We start from the raw sequence: 13,273 nt of genomic DNA, 5'->3' as shown, positions 1-13,273 counted from the left end.
ACAACCAATATTTTTGGACAAATGCCGCATTTACCAAATGGAGGTCTTTATGCGAGAAATGGAAGGCGGAGACCATGTATCTTTGGGCATGCGTAGACCAAATGGTGAATATGAACGGCCTATTCCAAGAAAAAGACTATTTTGGACTAAACCAGGTATGATGTGCGCTTCTGTTGTTAGATATGTCAGCTGTCGTGGCCGGGAAGCAAGAATCATTCAGAACTGCACTGTACTGATTATAAAAGCTGCTTCTTCTTTCAATTCTGATAGGGACACGTAAACTAGAAGTGACACTTGAAAATCACGAATCATCCATACCTGGTTTCGTTGGTACGGAATTGCGCATTTCAGGTGAGTTGATCAGGTCTTGCATGTTAATAGTGGTGATTCATGCCCTTTCGAATTACCAGGAATAATTAAGCATTACTATCAAAAATCACCTACCTCTTAACGAGTCTTTTAGCTTCTCTTTTACAGTTTTAAAAACTGTGACAGTATTATCGTCGTTTTTAACATTAGCTAGTATTAAAATCATCATCATTAAGATCAATAACTCGTGTTATTATTAGTATTGCTATTATAGGGAGAGTGTATTCTATCTTTGTGTCGACGTTTCCGTTTCCGTTTGCAGCCACTATCCAAAATGAGGCTTAAAGGCATGGGTCGCACTTGGCAAAGTTTGGTGTGAATGTAGTCACTTTGGTGTAAAAATCTGTAATCGGGGCACATTGCCTAATGCGACCCTAACTTTTCCGGTTCGCATAAACTTTGAAAACCGGCCAAAACATCAAAGACGCCGTAGTGCTTGGTTGGGGCACGCAGATTTCGGAAAACTCGGACTAAACATTAGCTATCACAGTGGTAACTGTCATCGCTTGTCAGTAACAGCAAACAGATAATATGCAATAAAATTAACAGCGCGCGAGATCTACTTCAGTTCGCGCTCTTTCTTTACCATCGACGGACGTGGATTTTATTATTACAATTTATCACAGTTCCCGGTTTATTTCGGTGGCAACGTAGAGTATTCACAATATGTGTACCCTCAAGGGCAAAGTTGTGGTCCTGAAGGTGCAACTATTGGAAATATTGAGAGCCCTTCTCAGAATTCCGCTTCATCATCGTCTCCGGAGCTCGTCGAACTAGCGGACCAATTTCATAGCGGCAGTCAAAACAGTTAAACAGGTGTTAACCCATCTTTCATACATCATACGAAAGACAAAAAGGTGCACGTTATTCAACTGAATAAGAAGAATAAGCATCACCGTGATCGTTATTAACAATGCTTCAACGGGACGAATTTTTTTCACGTTTGTTTTCCTTTTTCAGCTCACTGCTCTCTCCCCATAACACGTGGATAAACGTGTGTCTGGTTTATCACAGTGTCATCACTGACATATTTCTTCACCTAGTGCGACCCTGATAGTTGAAACCAGAAGTTTGCTTTCCGGTTGCGGTTTCAAATTTTTGTGGTTTTTTTGCCGGCAAAGTTGAAAACTTTGCCCAAGTGCGACCCATACCTTAATTGTAAAAAAGTGAACCCTGCTAGTCGATGGAAATGAGTCTGACACCATTTCATCCAATTCAGTGGAGAAAAAAGACACACTAATAACGTGGTACCCTAATAGCCGTCAAATTTAACATACAAACATCGCTACTTTCATTTTGAATAGGATTTTTCCAGTTCTGTTGTGATGGTTTGTTTTACCCAAACTACCCTTTACAACTGAACATCTCAACGCTAGGAGAAAACAAAATGGTGAACCAGCCAGTGAGCCTGTCATGTGTAAACTCGGAAGTACTATCTATGAAACTATTATCCAAAAAGAGGCTTAAGTTTTGAAAAGTGAACCTTGTTGATTGACGAGAATGAGTCTGATACCATTTCATCCGACTCGATGGAGAAAAAAAAACACAAATAACATGGTACTCTAATAGACGTCAAACCTAGCGTACAAACGTCACTACTTTCATTTCAAATAGGATTCTTCCAGTTCTGTTGCGATGGTTTGTATTGCCCAGACTGCCCGCTACAACTGAATATCTCAACGCTAGGACAATACATAACAGTGAACCCAGCAGTGAACCTCTCTTGTGTAAACACATCCTTCACGGCTGTTTTTGACACAGTCAAACAGCCAGGAAGTTTTACAGTGAAGGTCAGTATATAGGCGTTATTGACAAAGCCTGAGGTCAAGATGGCCCATCCTTGAAATTTAGAGGAATAGATGTATTGACTGTGTACAACCAAAGGAAGGGTCCTTATACAAACCATATTATTCATTGTACTATTCCCCTAACATTTCTGCATGTCAATATAGGTTTCCTCTTCGTTTGCAAGTAATCTGGAGAGTATTGTCGATCAGAGGGTATTAGGTCATCTGCATCTTCAAGGTGAAGTCCTTTCTCGTGTAATTTTTAACATGTCTTCTGACTTAAAAAAATAATAATATTGATAACTTCATTTATCTACTTCCTAGCCAAGGTGTTAGTAGAGTGTTATTTCCAATCTTATTGTCGTGGATGGACACACCCTGATGACATGCCCAACAAGTGGAACTTAACCAGTGCTAAACCCTTTGTTAACTATCCAGGTTAGTTGTAAGGAGAGAGGGAAATCTCAGAGCTATACATAGGTACTGATTCATGATCACGTAGTTTGACAGGAGCGTCAATTTGGCAAAAATGCACAAATCTGAAGAATATTGAAGGCACAAATCTTTTCCGTTGCTAGATACTCCATGTGTCTGTCTTTCGTACCCCATGAGTATGAGTAGTGGCAGAAAACGTGATAGGCTCTGGCTGCTGTGCTATTCCAGCCGCCTTGAAAATCAGTTTTGTTTCTTTAAAACTCTCCTGGCGAGACAATGAACATTTACACGTTCCAGGCACACTTTCCCGGGTCCTTTCAGCTTTGGCTCACTGAAAACGCGATGCGTTACTGCAACTGTACAAGATTCCTTTTTACAATATAGGTAGCTTTGCTTTTATTGATGGCCCTTACAAAGCACAATTGGACAGTCCTTTATTGCCATGGCAACCGTTCCATAGATCCGTGGGCCTGTGTCTGCGTTTCAATTACCTCATGCCTGCTAAGTCGAAGCCGACTCTCGAGGTTTATCTACGGGAGACAAATAAAGAGGATCTGTTAATATGGAATTTGACTGGAAACCACGGTAAAAGATGGTCAGCGGCTCAGGTTGCTTGGCCTGGAGCCAAAGGAATTCAGGTTAGAACTGAGAAATGAGGACGAAATGAACTCACGTCACCACATTTAATCAAAGCTTGATATTTCTTATGGGGTTTATTCTTTTAGATAATTTTTAAAGGAGAAGGCGTTCTTGAAGACGAAATTAACGTCGCATTTGATGATGTCACTATAACTACTGAGAATTGTTCACTCCGACCCTACTTTGCCCAACCAGGTGATTATGTTTTAATTAAAAGTAAAAGGTGGCTTCAAAATAAATTAAGAACATTGTTTTTCATGATGAATTCGTGAAGTACTTTCTGTTATTTATCTTTGTTACCTGTATTTTTACAAGCCGATGAAGTAAATGGCATTCAGTGCCCAGACGTTTGAAAGAAATAACAGCTAATTAAATATTTGATTATTCTATTTGCATCTGTTTTGGATGATTCATGGCAGAAAAATAGCTTTAGTTTCAAGCTAACGACCGCAGCTACACAATCTTTGACCTTACGAAAAGACATCCAGCTGAAAGTTAACAACTAAAATGGCTGATGTATGTTGAAACTTTACATTAACTTCTGTGCTTACGTTCAGTTTCTTTTAACAAACGTTCCACTTGCCCATCAAATCCCATTTGTTCCATCGGTGATTCTTAAATTTTCCGGTTGTGTTAGGTTTCAAATGTAGCGAAGATCAGTTTACCTGTGAGAACGGCGAATGTATCAAGAGGAATTTATTGTGCGATGGCGACTTTGCCTGCAAGGATCATTCAGATGAAGAGAATTGTGAGTGTCCTTCCAGTATGTTCGCCTGTAAAGGAGGAGGATGTCTCCTAGCAACGGCCTTGTGCGACGGTAACGTGGATTGCTCTGGCGGAGATGATGAAAGCAACTGTCGTGAGTTGACTATTTGTATTTAGTCAAATGATCATGAAGCAGAAGATATCCCTATGGTCTAGAAAATGTAGACTGCTAGGGACCCTAGACTATTAGTGAAACAGCAGTTTCCCGGACTATTACGCTCAAGCGGGTCAATTAGATAGTTGATTCCCAATTAAATAGCAATTTTCCAGATTCTCGTCGTTTGATAGTTAATAAATGCACCGATGATAATTTTTTTTGGCAGAAAATCCATGTCCCTCTAGTCATCAGTGCCTTGATGGATCGTGCATTCCCTGGTCAGACACTTGTGGTCAAACACCCTTCTGCAAGGATGGAACTAACACACCATCTATATGCGGTAAGCAAGATGAGGATGTGAAGCAACCATAAAGAAACGGTTAGCAGTTGGGTAACCATGTCTGCTAGAAAGAGTGAGGGTCTGCATGTTGTTTGCTTGTCTTGAAGAGAATGAAAAATCGTAGTAAGGGGTTTTCCGCATGTTTTGCAGGATTCCCTATATCAAGATTCCCAAGGGGTTTCCCTTATCAGAAGAGATTTATATGTAATTTCAGATAGATTTCCTCATGAAGGGAGCCAGTCATTAGTGGTGACCCTCTTAATTGTGTTATTAAGTTAAACAAAAGTTTGCAAGTCAGACTTTTACGTAGCAGTGGTTTTCACGTAGCGTTTCATCTTTCTGGTTTCCAGGTTCTACCAGGTGCAATCTTAATGATTTAGCGTGTACCTCCAAAGATTCCACTGGACAAAATAGTTGCAGATCTTTCAGAGGTAGAACGATTTCAGTGTTTCTTCTATACTAATTTTCTTTTGGTTAATTTGCAGACCTAGTCAGCTATTCTAATCAGACGTCTCTTTTTTTACTAACTCATAGAAGAATAACTCAAAACGATTGCTTTTTAAACAAAGTAAATGTCCAAACATGCACAAAGTGTCAAATTTTCTCAATAACCTGTTTAATTCATTTTTCCATTCTTCTGAATCACCTGGCATTTCTATAGCTACGATAATTTTTCAATGATTGTGTTTATTTGCCTGTTTGTTTTCTTTCCTGTTTTTAAGTGAATAAGTTTCTATTGGTCCTTTTAGGTAACTGTAACTTTCAAACGAGCCGTTGTGGACTAAACCCTGACAAGAATGCCACTTTCCGGTGGACCGTGTACTCTGGTCAGACGCCAACAGAAGGAACTGGGCCGAGTTACGATCACACTTCGTTCAGCAAGGATGGTAAGGCAGCCTTTGCAAAGAAATCACTTCAGTGAGGAAAGAACCAACAATGGGCTAAGCAGAAATAAAGGCTCCAAACGAATTCAATTCTATCAAAAAATGAATAACGGTTATGACTGAACAAACCAATTTAAAGTAATCTAGGACCACAATACTTTTGCTGATATCGTTCTGTGACTGGTCACGAAATCTCGTGCCACCTTATTAACCAATGAGATGCATATCTAATAACACACACGATTTGTTACCTGCGCTTAAGGCAGCATGCTTGTCTCACCTCGAGTTCTCATTAGAACTTAAGGGTGTTTTCCTTCGCTTTAATTGGCTGTTGAAATCCCTTTGGGTTTGGTTTTACGACACTTTACCGGAGAGCGCTCTAAAACCCAGCCATCTCGTTCATCAGGGTCAGAATTTGGTTCACGAAGGCAAAAAAAAAATAGACGCGCGATATCTTTTTGCAGGTTCTTATATCTATATTGAAGCTTCTCGAAGAAACTTTGGAGACGAGGCGAGATTCCTGAGCGACTGGATGGAACCTAATGAGACAGTTTGCGTTAAGTTCTGGTATCACATGCACGGGTCGGACATCGGTAATCTGAGTATTTACCTTAAAACTAACCAATCAGAAACGCTTGTTTGGATGGTGTCGGGAGATCAAGGAAATCGTTGGCGATATGGTCAGACGGCTCTGAATAGCACCCGTTGGTATCAAGTAAGTATCAAATTTTCCGATAAATATGCGACAAATAGGCTTAAATCGTAATTTATTTAAACAATTCAGTCATACAAGACGACGATAAAATCATCTAAAAATGCGTAATCCACAGTGCACCCTCCTTCAGAAGCTACTGGCTGAACAAAAGTCTCGCTCTTTAAATGTAGATGTTTTAAATTTAAGCTCCTTTTTAGAATGGTCTGTTTTATAAGGGCATTTAAAAGAGTGCATTGTATCTTCATTTACTTAATCATATATTTTCCAAAAGCAAAAGGTTTAAAATCAGACGTGTTTCACAAAGTAATGCAAAATACGCATTTAAGCTTTGTAGACGTCAATTTTTGTTGATATCAAGATTGCTATTTTCAGTTTGTACTAGAAGGAACAGTTGGTACTGGAAGTAAAGGTGATATTGCAGTGGATGACTTCACCGTATTGGACGGAACATGTGAGAAAATCTTCAAACAAAGTATGTTTAATTTTAAGGTGATTGAAAGTGATCCAAACAGAAATAAAGGTTTTAAGACAAGTTAACTAGAATTACCACGATTTCTCGCTAAATTCCCGTCCAGTATCGTCAGTATTAGGGCCAAAAATAATAATAATAATAATTAAAGTCTTTATTAAGCACTCTAAACAACAATCGTGTTTAGTTACAATGATATGAACTCAGCAAGTATAAAAGAAGCGCAATTTGCATCTATAACCTACTACTTTTTATGCTTCGTCTCCAGCGAGTCCAGACTGCTATTTTGATGAGAGTATGTGCGATTGTTACATTCATGAAGGATGGGTTCTGAATACTTATCTGGCGGGAAAGAGAAAGCGAGGTAAGCTGTTTGATCGTCAGTTGGCAGTAACACAATGATGCTTTATCGCCAATAACGGTCGTTTGCTTTCCCTCTTCCCATAATTGCAAGAGAAAATAAAGAATTTTTTAACTAAGTCTTTAAAGTGATCCAATAACCTTCGGCAAGCTTCAAAATGGCGCCGTCCTGGGACGCACTTTTTGGCATATTTGAAAACGATTTTTCCTTTACGAAGTTAGGATATTCTTTGGAATCTTAAAATGCAGTCCCCACTATAATTTCACGTATACTTTTTAATGTCGGCAACCAAATCATATGGTATCCAGAGCAGATCACTCCTTAACACGACGCCGTATTTTGTTGTCAGTAGGATACGCCTCTCTACCGGTTGGAGCTTCAGCACTGCCATGTCTTCTCTCGTCTCCTATCATCAACAGCATTGCCTATGAATGGAAGTGCCTTCGTTTCTGGCGCAAAGCTTCGTTAAATGTGTCGTTAAACAACACAAAGACGAACAAAACTCAACCTCTTTTTCATGCAGAAGAGGCGACCAATATGTGGCGTTACACACAGCTTCCAATACCAGTCAACTCAACTCAAATTCAGGTAGTTAATACTCTCTTTTGCGGCCTTTTGTTAGGTCACGCCACGCAACGTCACGCTTGTGAAGAAACGCGTGAGAGAGCGTCTAGACCACACAAAGGCTGCGAAGGAGAAAAACTCTTAACGTGGTTACGATTTAACGATGTCGTGGTGTCTTCTAAGTCGGTGTTCTTAGACGGTGTTCCCAGAACTAGAGTGGGTTAAACTCGAATATTCCTTTTTCCCATAACACCTATCTTCTCGTGGTTGTACATGCCTGAGCTCATCATGATTGCCTTTTTATAACCTACCACAGATTCATTTTGTTGGTGTCAGAAAATTCACTCATGGACCATGTCTGGCCATTGATAATGTTTCTTTCACCAAAGAACCCTGCAAACTGATTCCTTGGAGTGCTGGTAAAGGTAAGGGTTACGCTAGATGTTACGTATTCATAATAAACTGAACTCCGTGTAACATTCTTTTTCTAAGTTGCAGGCATACGCTGTGCCCATTAACCTCTCACTCCCACGACTAATTAAAGTGACACTATGGTGAACTCGTGGATATGTTGCGCAGAATATGAATAAAATGAATGTAATTGTACTAAAAGCCAATGATCCTATGATTCCAATTGAAGAAACAGATGAAAGCCGTAAATCCCCACATAGGAGTTAAATTTCAAGAAATGTGCGTCATTCATAAAGGAGAATGAATATTCAGATTTTAGGTTTACATGGCGAAAGGAGGAAGGGCAAAATATTTTGGGAACATTTGTCACGCCCAAAGCTATATTAGAATGGAGAAACTGAAACGGTTTTCTTCTTTTCACCTCCATACTCGCCTCTAACCGTAGTTAAAACAGCTAAGGACGCGGAAAGTATAGGCTATGGTTTATCCTGTCCTGTTGTAGCTATTTTACTGATAGCTACGTTACTTTTTTATCCCTAAGAACCATTAGATTGTAAAAAGCCTCTTGGCATGGAGAATGGAGCTATCTCCGATGAACAAATCACTGCTTCATCACAATGGAATGCCCACCACGCCCCTTCCCAGGGCAGGTTACACTTTAAACGATCAGGCGTTAAACGGGGATCTTGGTCAGCCGGCGTAAACGACGATAACCAATGGCTTCAAGTGGCGCTGGGAATTCATTACATGAAGGTCACGGGTGTAGCAACACAAGGACAGAAAGCATTGCCTGAGTGGGTAACGAAGTACAAGCTGCAGTATAGCGGGGATGGAATAAGCTTCCAGTATTACAGGGAACCAGAAGATATTGAGGAGAAGGTGAGTTGGACTTAACACCTCAAAGTCATATTACTGTTGTCTTTCTCATCCAAAATTAAAAAGAAAATAAACATTTGGCTGAGGTTAGTATCCTTTGGTTTAATTATGTTTGGTTGGGGTCGGCTGAGCTCGGGCCGAGTCGATTGGGGTCGCGTCGTATCGGGTCAGGCCGCGTCGCATCGAATCGAGTCAGGGCAGTGCGAGGTTAGGAGGGACAGGCTGGAGCAGGTCGATTCGCTTCAGCCTATCTTTTTTGGCCGAGTTTGGTTTGATTAAACTCAGTTCGGAACACTTCAGGTCGATTCAGGGCGGGGCGGGGCGCGGCTAGTCGAGTTGGCTCAGCTTGGCTTGGTTTCGTTGGGTGTAGTTGGATTAGGTTTAGCTCGGTTGAAATGTGCTGGGTTCAGTTTTGTTCGGTTCGTTTCGTTTCGGTAAGGTTTGATCTTGTTCGTTCTCATTTGCTTCGATTCCGTTTTCATTTACATAAGTTCAGGAGGATAGTATGATTTTGAAGTGAAAAGAGACAAGCTTTCCTTTCATAATTTGTATTACCATCTTTTCATGAAGGAATTTGACGGAAACACAAATATGGACACTGTTGTTTTTCATGAAGTTAATCCACCTATTATGGCACGTTTCATCCGCTTTCGACCGATAGCTTGGAAATATCACATCTCCATGAGAGTGGAGCTGTATGGCTGTAAAGGTAATGTACCTGATTCACGAATCACTACCGTCTGATATTGCAACTTCCTGCGCCTAAAATAATCGTTTTTGTTTGTTTTTGGAAAGACAGTGCATCAGAAAAATACTCTCGTCCACTTTCTATCCTGATTCCCTTGCCTTTATCTAAGTCTTTATGCGTTGGTAACAAAATAACACGGTAATAGTGGTACCAGAAGAAGTAATAGCAATAGTAGTAGCAGTAATAGTAGCAGTAACAGAGGTAGTAACAGTGGTAGCTGTGGAAGTGGCAGTAGCAGTAGGAGTAGCAGAAGCAGTAGCAGTAGCAGTGGCAGTAGCAGTGACGGTGGTGGTGGCTTTGGCAATGGCACGGCCGTGTAGCTTCTTTCTATCCTCTAACAAAACCTTGAGGGAACCTCCTCTCTTTTAAAAAGTAACTCTCAAAATGTTCCAAATGTATTTATCAATAGATCTGGCAGAAAAGATTGCCTTACCGTATGGTCTGATTTTTTTATCATTTTCCAAAAGGTCTTACAGCCACTGCGAATTTCCCGCAGTCGCCATCTTAAATAGCGCGCGATGAACTCTAGCCTGACGACGTATAATGATTTCTTGATACTCCTGTTGATACTGAATTGCTTTCTCCTCAAGAAAATTTTGTTAGATGTGTCGCAGATTTTCCTCATTAGTTGGAGCAGTAAGCACCATGAAGTGTTCGATCGGCGGTCGACATTTTCAGAATTTTTAACCTGGCGCTTCTCCATATTCTCTTCTACCTCACTTTCCTGTCTCTCTTCGCTTGAAGAGTGCTCCGGCTCTAACTGAAAACGAAGAACTGTGACACATTCTCTAAAATTTTCTTTAAACGACAGCAATTCAGCATCAACATGAGCGAAAAACTACACCTTGAGTGCATTGTGCACTATTTAAGATGGCGGCCAAGCGAAAGTCGAAGTGGCTGTAATACCCTTCTTTGGAAAACGATTAAAAAAAAACTCAGACCCCTTAGTAAGGCAACATCTATTTGCCAGATCGATTGAGAAGTACATTTGGAACATTTCAAGAGTTATTTGTTAAAATAGGGGAGGTTTCCTTCAAAAAACACGCGCATTTTTCCAAGGGGAGCCGTTGAAAATAACTTGATAGGAATGCAAGCTTATGGGGAAGGCTTTTCTTAATCATAGTTCAGTTGATCCTTTAGCGAATCAATTAAATGACAGCCCATGTGATATATCGAAAGACTTGTGTGGATGGAAAAGTGTTCACGGCTGGAAGAGTCTCAAGAACAAGGAGCTTGACTATATCTATCAGAACGACAGCAGTGGTACTGGTAATGACAAACGGTGCGGTGTTGGCGACTCTGTTCACTCCAGTGGTTTTGGTGGGTAAAATTTTTAATACATTACATAAAAAATACGTTCATATTACATTTCTATGACTTTTTTTCTTTGCTGTTTGGGGAAACTAAACTCATGAACTGGAAATTCAAAACTAACTTTTTGAAAAAATCTCAGCTACAATTGTAATGTAGCTACAATTGTAATTCATATTACGTTCATATTACATTTCTATGACATATTATTTAGTACAGCGCGTTTGGGATAATTCTCGTGAAAGAAACTTGGTTCGTTTGTTATCCCAAGTGGTGCTGTCCAAAATTCTCTAGGAACCGAACACAAGCAAAAATTCACGCGGTAAAGCCATTTCAGGAAGCACTTCCAGTGGCTCTACTTTAACGAAACAATTGTTGAAACAATTTTCAGTTTCCGCTTGTGAGAGAAAAACCGATTGTCTGTTAAGTGGTCTCCTACGGGAGGTTAAGAATTTCTAAAAGAGGTCAATTGCGAGAGATGGTCACTTACGAGAGGTTCCATTTATTGTGATCTGACTTGGAATCTTTTGGTATTTTGAAAAAGTGGTTGCTAACTAGAGGTGTTCACAACGAGAGGTAGTCGCGAAGGGAGGTCCGACTCTAACTGAATTTTTATTTCAGAGCGTAAGCTTCTGAGTACATTCAGGAAAAAGTTTCCCGTAATCTTCATGCTTCCCCTCTGAAATGAAAATTTATTGAATGGAGGTTAAAAATGGATCTGTCTTGCCATTGCATCCTCTATCAAAGTTTCAGCTGTATATGGTTTGCTATATAATTGAAAGGAAATTTTTCTTAACATTACATGAACTCTCGATCCAGGAAACTACGAGATTCATCTTCCTGATATAGATCTTGGCTATGTGTCGTTCTCGGAAATTTCGCCCCTCCTCAAGGGTTTTACGCTCTGCTTTTGGTTAAAGACCTCTCATGTTGGTTTTTTCATCGAATATAAAGTCTCCAAGGAGCATGGCGAGTCGCTGCAACTGGGATGCTACGTCAGTAACGACACTTTTGTATTACAGATGGGAAAAAGAAGGAGGTAGGAAACAAAATATTTAATTCATTCATCGTTGCCTTGTTAGGTGCATGAAAGGAAGTTTAAGCAAACTGCATAGGCAAGGTCGACGAGGACGAGACAGGACCAAACTAAAAGTTTGACGGGCCGAAATATAGCTCTACGGGTGGTTTTCAAAGCTATTTGCATTTCGTGGCCGTCCTCTACAGAACAACAACGAGATACCGCCAATTCTTCAGGAGTCAGAAATGTGGAACACCAAAAGCGAATAAATCAAGTTTCCATGCTATTCTTTAATGCAGTCAGTGCTGCCATTTTCTCAAATTAAACCGAATTCATTCGTTAGCTTCTCTTTTCGTTGACATCATCGCTGAGACTGCTAAGGACTCCCAATTTTTCGAGAACCAGTTTGTGTAAGAGAGTGTAAAGGAAAAGTAACAATTTGCAATGATAATACATCCTGGAATGCACCTACTACTATAACTTAGTGAGTGGCCACATGCCACCATATGGATGAATGGATGGATGGATAGATGAATTCAGTTTAGATGCCTGATTATATTTATATTTAATTCATAGCAATATATCGATGGGCGTAGCAGATGACATGTGGCACCACGTGTGTGTATTGTGGAATGTTCGTAAGGGGCTCATGCAGGTGTTCAAAGACGGCGAGAGAAGATATAGTTCATTTGAATTCCATTTTACGCCGATCGAAGGTACCTTTTGTAGAGAAATTAATGACATTTGCTCGATGCTTCAGCGAAAGTGTCATTTTTTATTTGTCTGGTTGATTTTGCGTTGAATTTTTCTACATTTACTTTCTAACTAGACCATCTTCAACTGATCGTAATAGATGGCTGATTTTAAATGAGAACGCCGAGGTACAATTAACCTCTGCTGAGGGTTAAATTCGTGAGTTAACGAACTTCCGGATGATTACATAATTTTTTTCATAAAATTTAAGAGTTGTAACAAAATTGCTACAATCTCTTAACCTGTTGCACCCAGGGGGAGGAACCATGACCATTGGTTTCAGAAATTCCAGCGAAAATGCGTCAATTGCTTTGGGTGTATTGAGTGGATTCAATCTATGGGGTCACCCAATGCCAGTCGAGGAGATACTGTGCATGTCATTTGGATGTGAGAGCGAAGATGGTGACGTGAAGGCCTGGAAAACAGTCAGAAGAGGGTTGCAGAAAGAAGTGGAAGTAAAATGGTTTCGAACCTGCAGCGATAGAGGAGGCAAGTTCATAGTGACGAGAATTTAATCGCAATCAGTCCTTAATTTATTGCTCTAAAGTTTGGATATGAAAAGATCCTTTTGGCTGGTTAAGGGAGTTTTGAAACTGAGCTGCGAAACCACAAGAAGAAACGAGCGAAAAAAGTTGCAATTTCTCACCTTGCAAATCCAACTCTCGTTTTCCCTGTTACACCATAATTCAAAAAACTTTTGTTATTAATCCATGTCGAGAAAGGCTTTATAA

At 40.1% G+C, this 13,273-nt stretch overlaps 1 protein-coding gene across 1 annotated transcript in view; it reads left to right on the top strand.

The window, feature by feature from the left end:
- Positions 1-13,273, top strand: part of LOC148732119 (uncharacterized) — a 53,206-nt gene that overhangs the window by 27,129 nt on the left and 12,804 nt on the right. Inside the window, exons 14-35 of the mRNA XM_088756590.1 lie at positions 1-155; positions 271-351; positions 1,984-2,159; positions 2,322-2,394; positions 2,481-2,594; positions 2,976-3,229; positions 3,317-3,425; positions 3,868-4,089; positions 4,319-4,432; positions 4,783-4,863; positions 5,182-5,319; positions 5,781-6,031; positions 6,404-6,503; positions 6,769-6,864; positions 7,214-7,449; positions 7,742-7,850; positions 8,387-8,715; positions 9,283-9,421; positions 10,601-10,780; positions 11,591-11,810; positions 12,366-12,505; positions 12,798-13,031. The exon at positions 1-155 is cut by the window's left edge and continues 21 nt beyond it. Of these exons, the coding sequence (XP_088612716.1) occupies positions 1-155; positions 271-351; positions 1,984-2,159; positions 2,322-2,394; positions 2,481-2,594; positions 2,976-3,229; positions 3,317-3,425; positions 3,868-4,089; positions 4,319-4,432; positions 4,783-4,863; positions 5,182-5,319; positions 5,781-6,031; positions 6,404-6,503; positions 6,769-6,864; positions 7,214-7,449; positions 7,742-7,850; positions 8,387-8,715; positions 9,283-9,421; positions 10,601-10,780; positions 11,591-11,810; positions 12,366-12,505; positions 12,798-13,031 (3,551 nt within the window). The remainder of the gene's footprint in view (positions 156-270; positions 352-1,983; positions 2,160-2,321; positions 2,395-2,480; positions 2,595-2,975; positions 3,230-3,316; positions 3,426-3,867; positions 4,090-4,318; positions 4,433-4,782; positions 4,864-5,181; positions 5,320-5,780; positions 6,032-6,403; positions 6,504-6,768; positions 6,865-7,213; positions 7,450-7,741; positions 7,851-8,386; positions 8,716-9,282; positions 9,422-10,600; positions 10,781-11,590; positions 11,811-12,365; positions 12,506-12,797; positions 13,032-13,273) is intronic.

Source organism: Stylophora pistillata, chromosome 4 (assembly GCF_964205215.1).
Source record: "Stylophora pistillata chromosome 4, jaStyPist1.2, whole genome shotgun sequence".
Taxonomy (NCBI): Eukaryota; Metazoa; Cnidaria; class Anthozoa; order Scleractinia; family Pocilloporidae; genus Stylophora; species Stylophora pistillata.
This window is presented reverse-complemented; position numbering and strand designations above follow the sequence as displayed.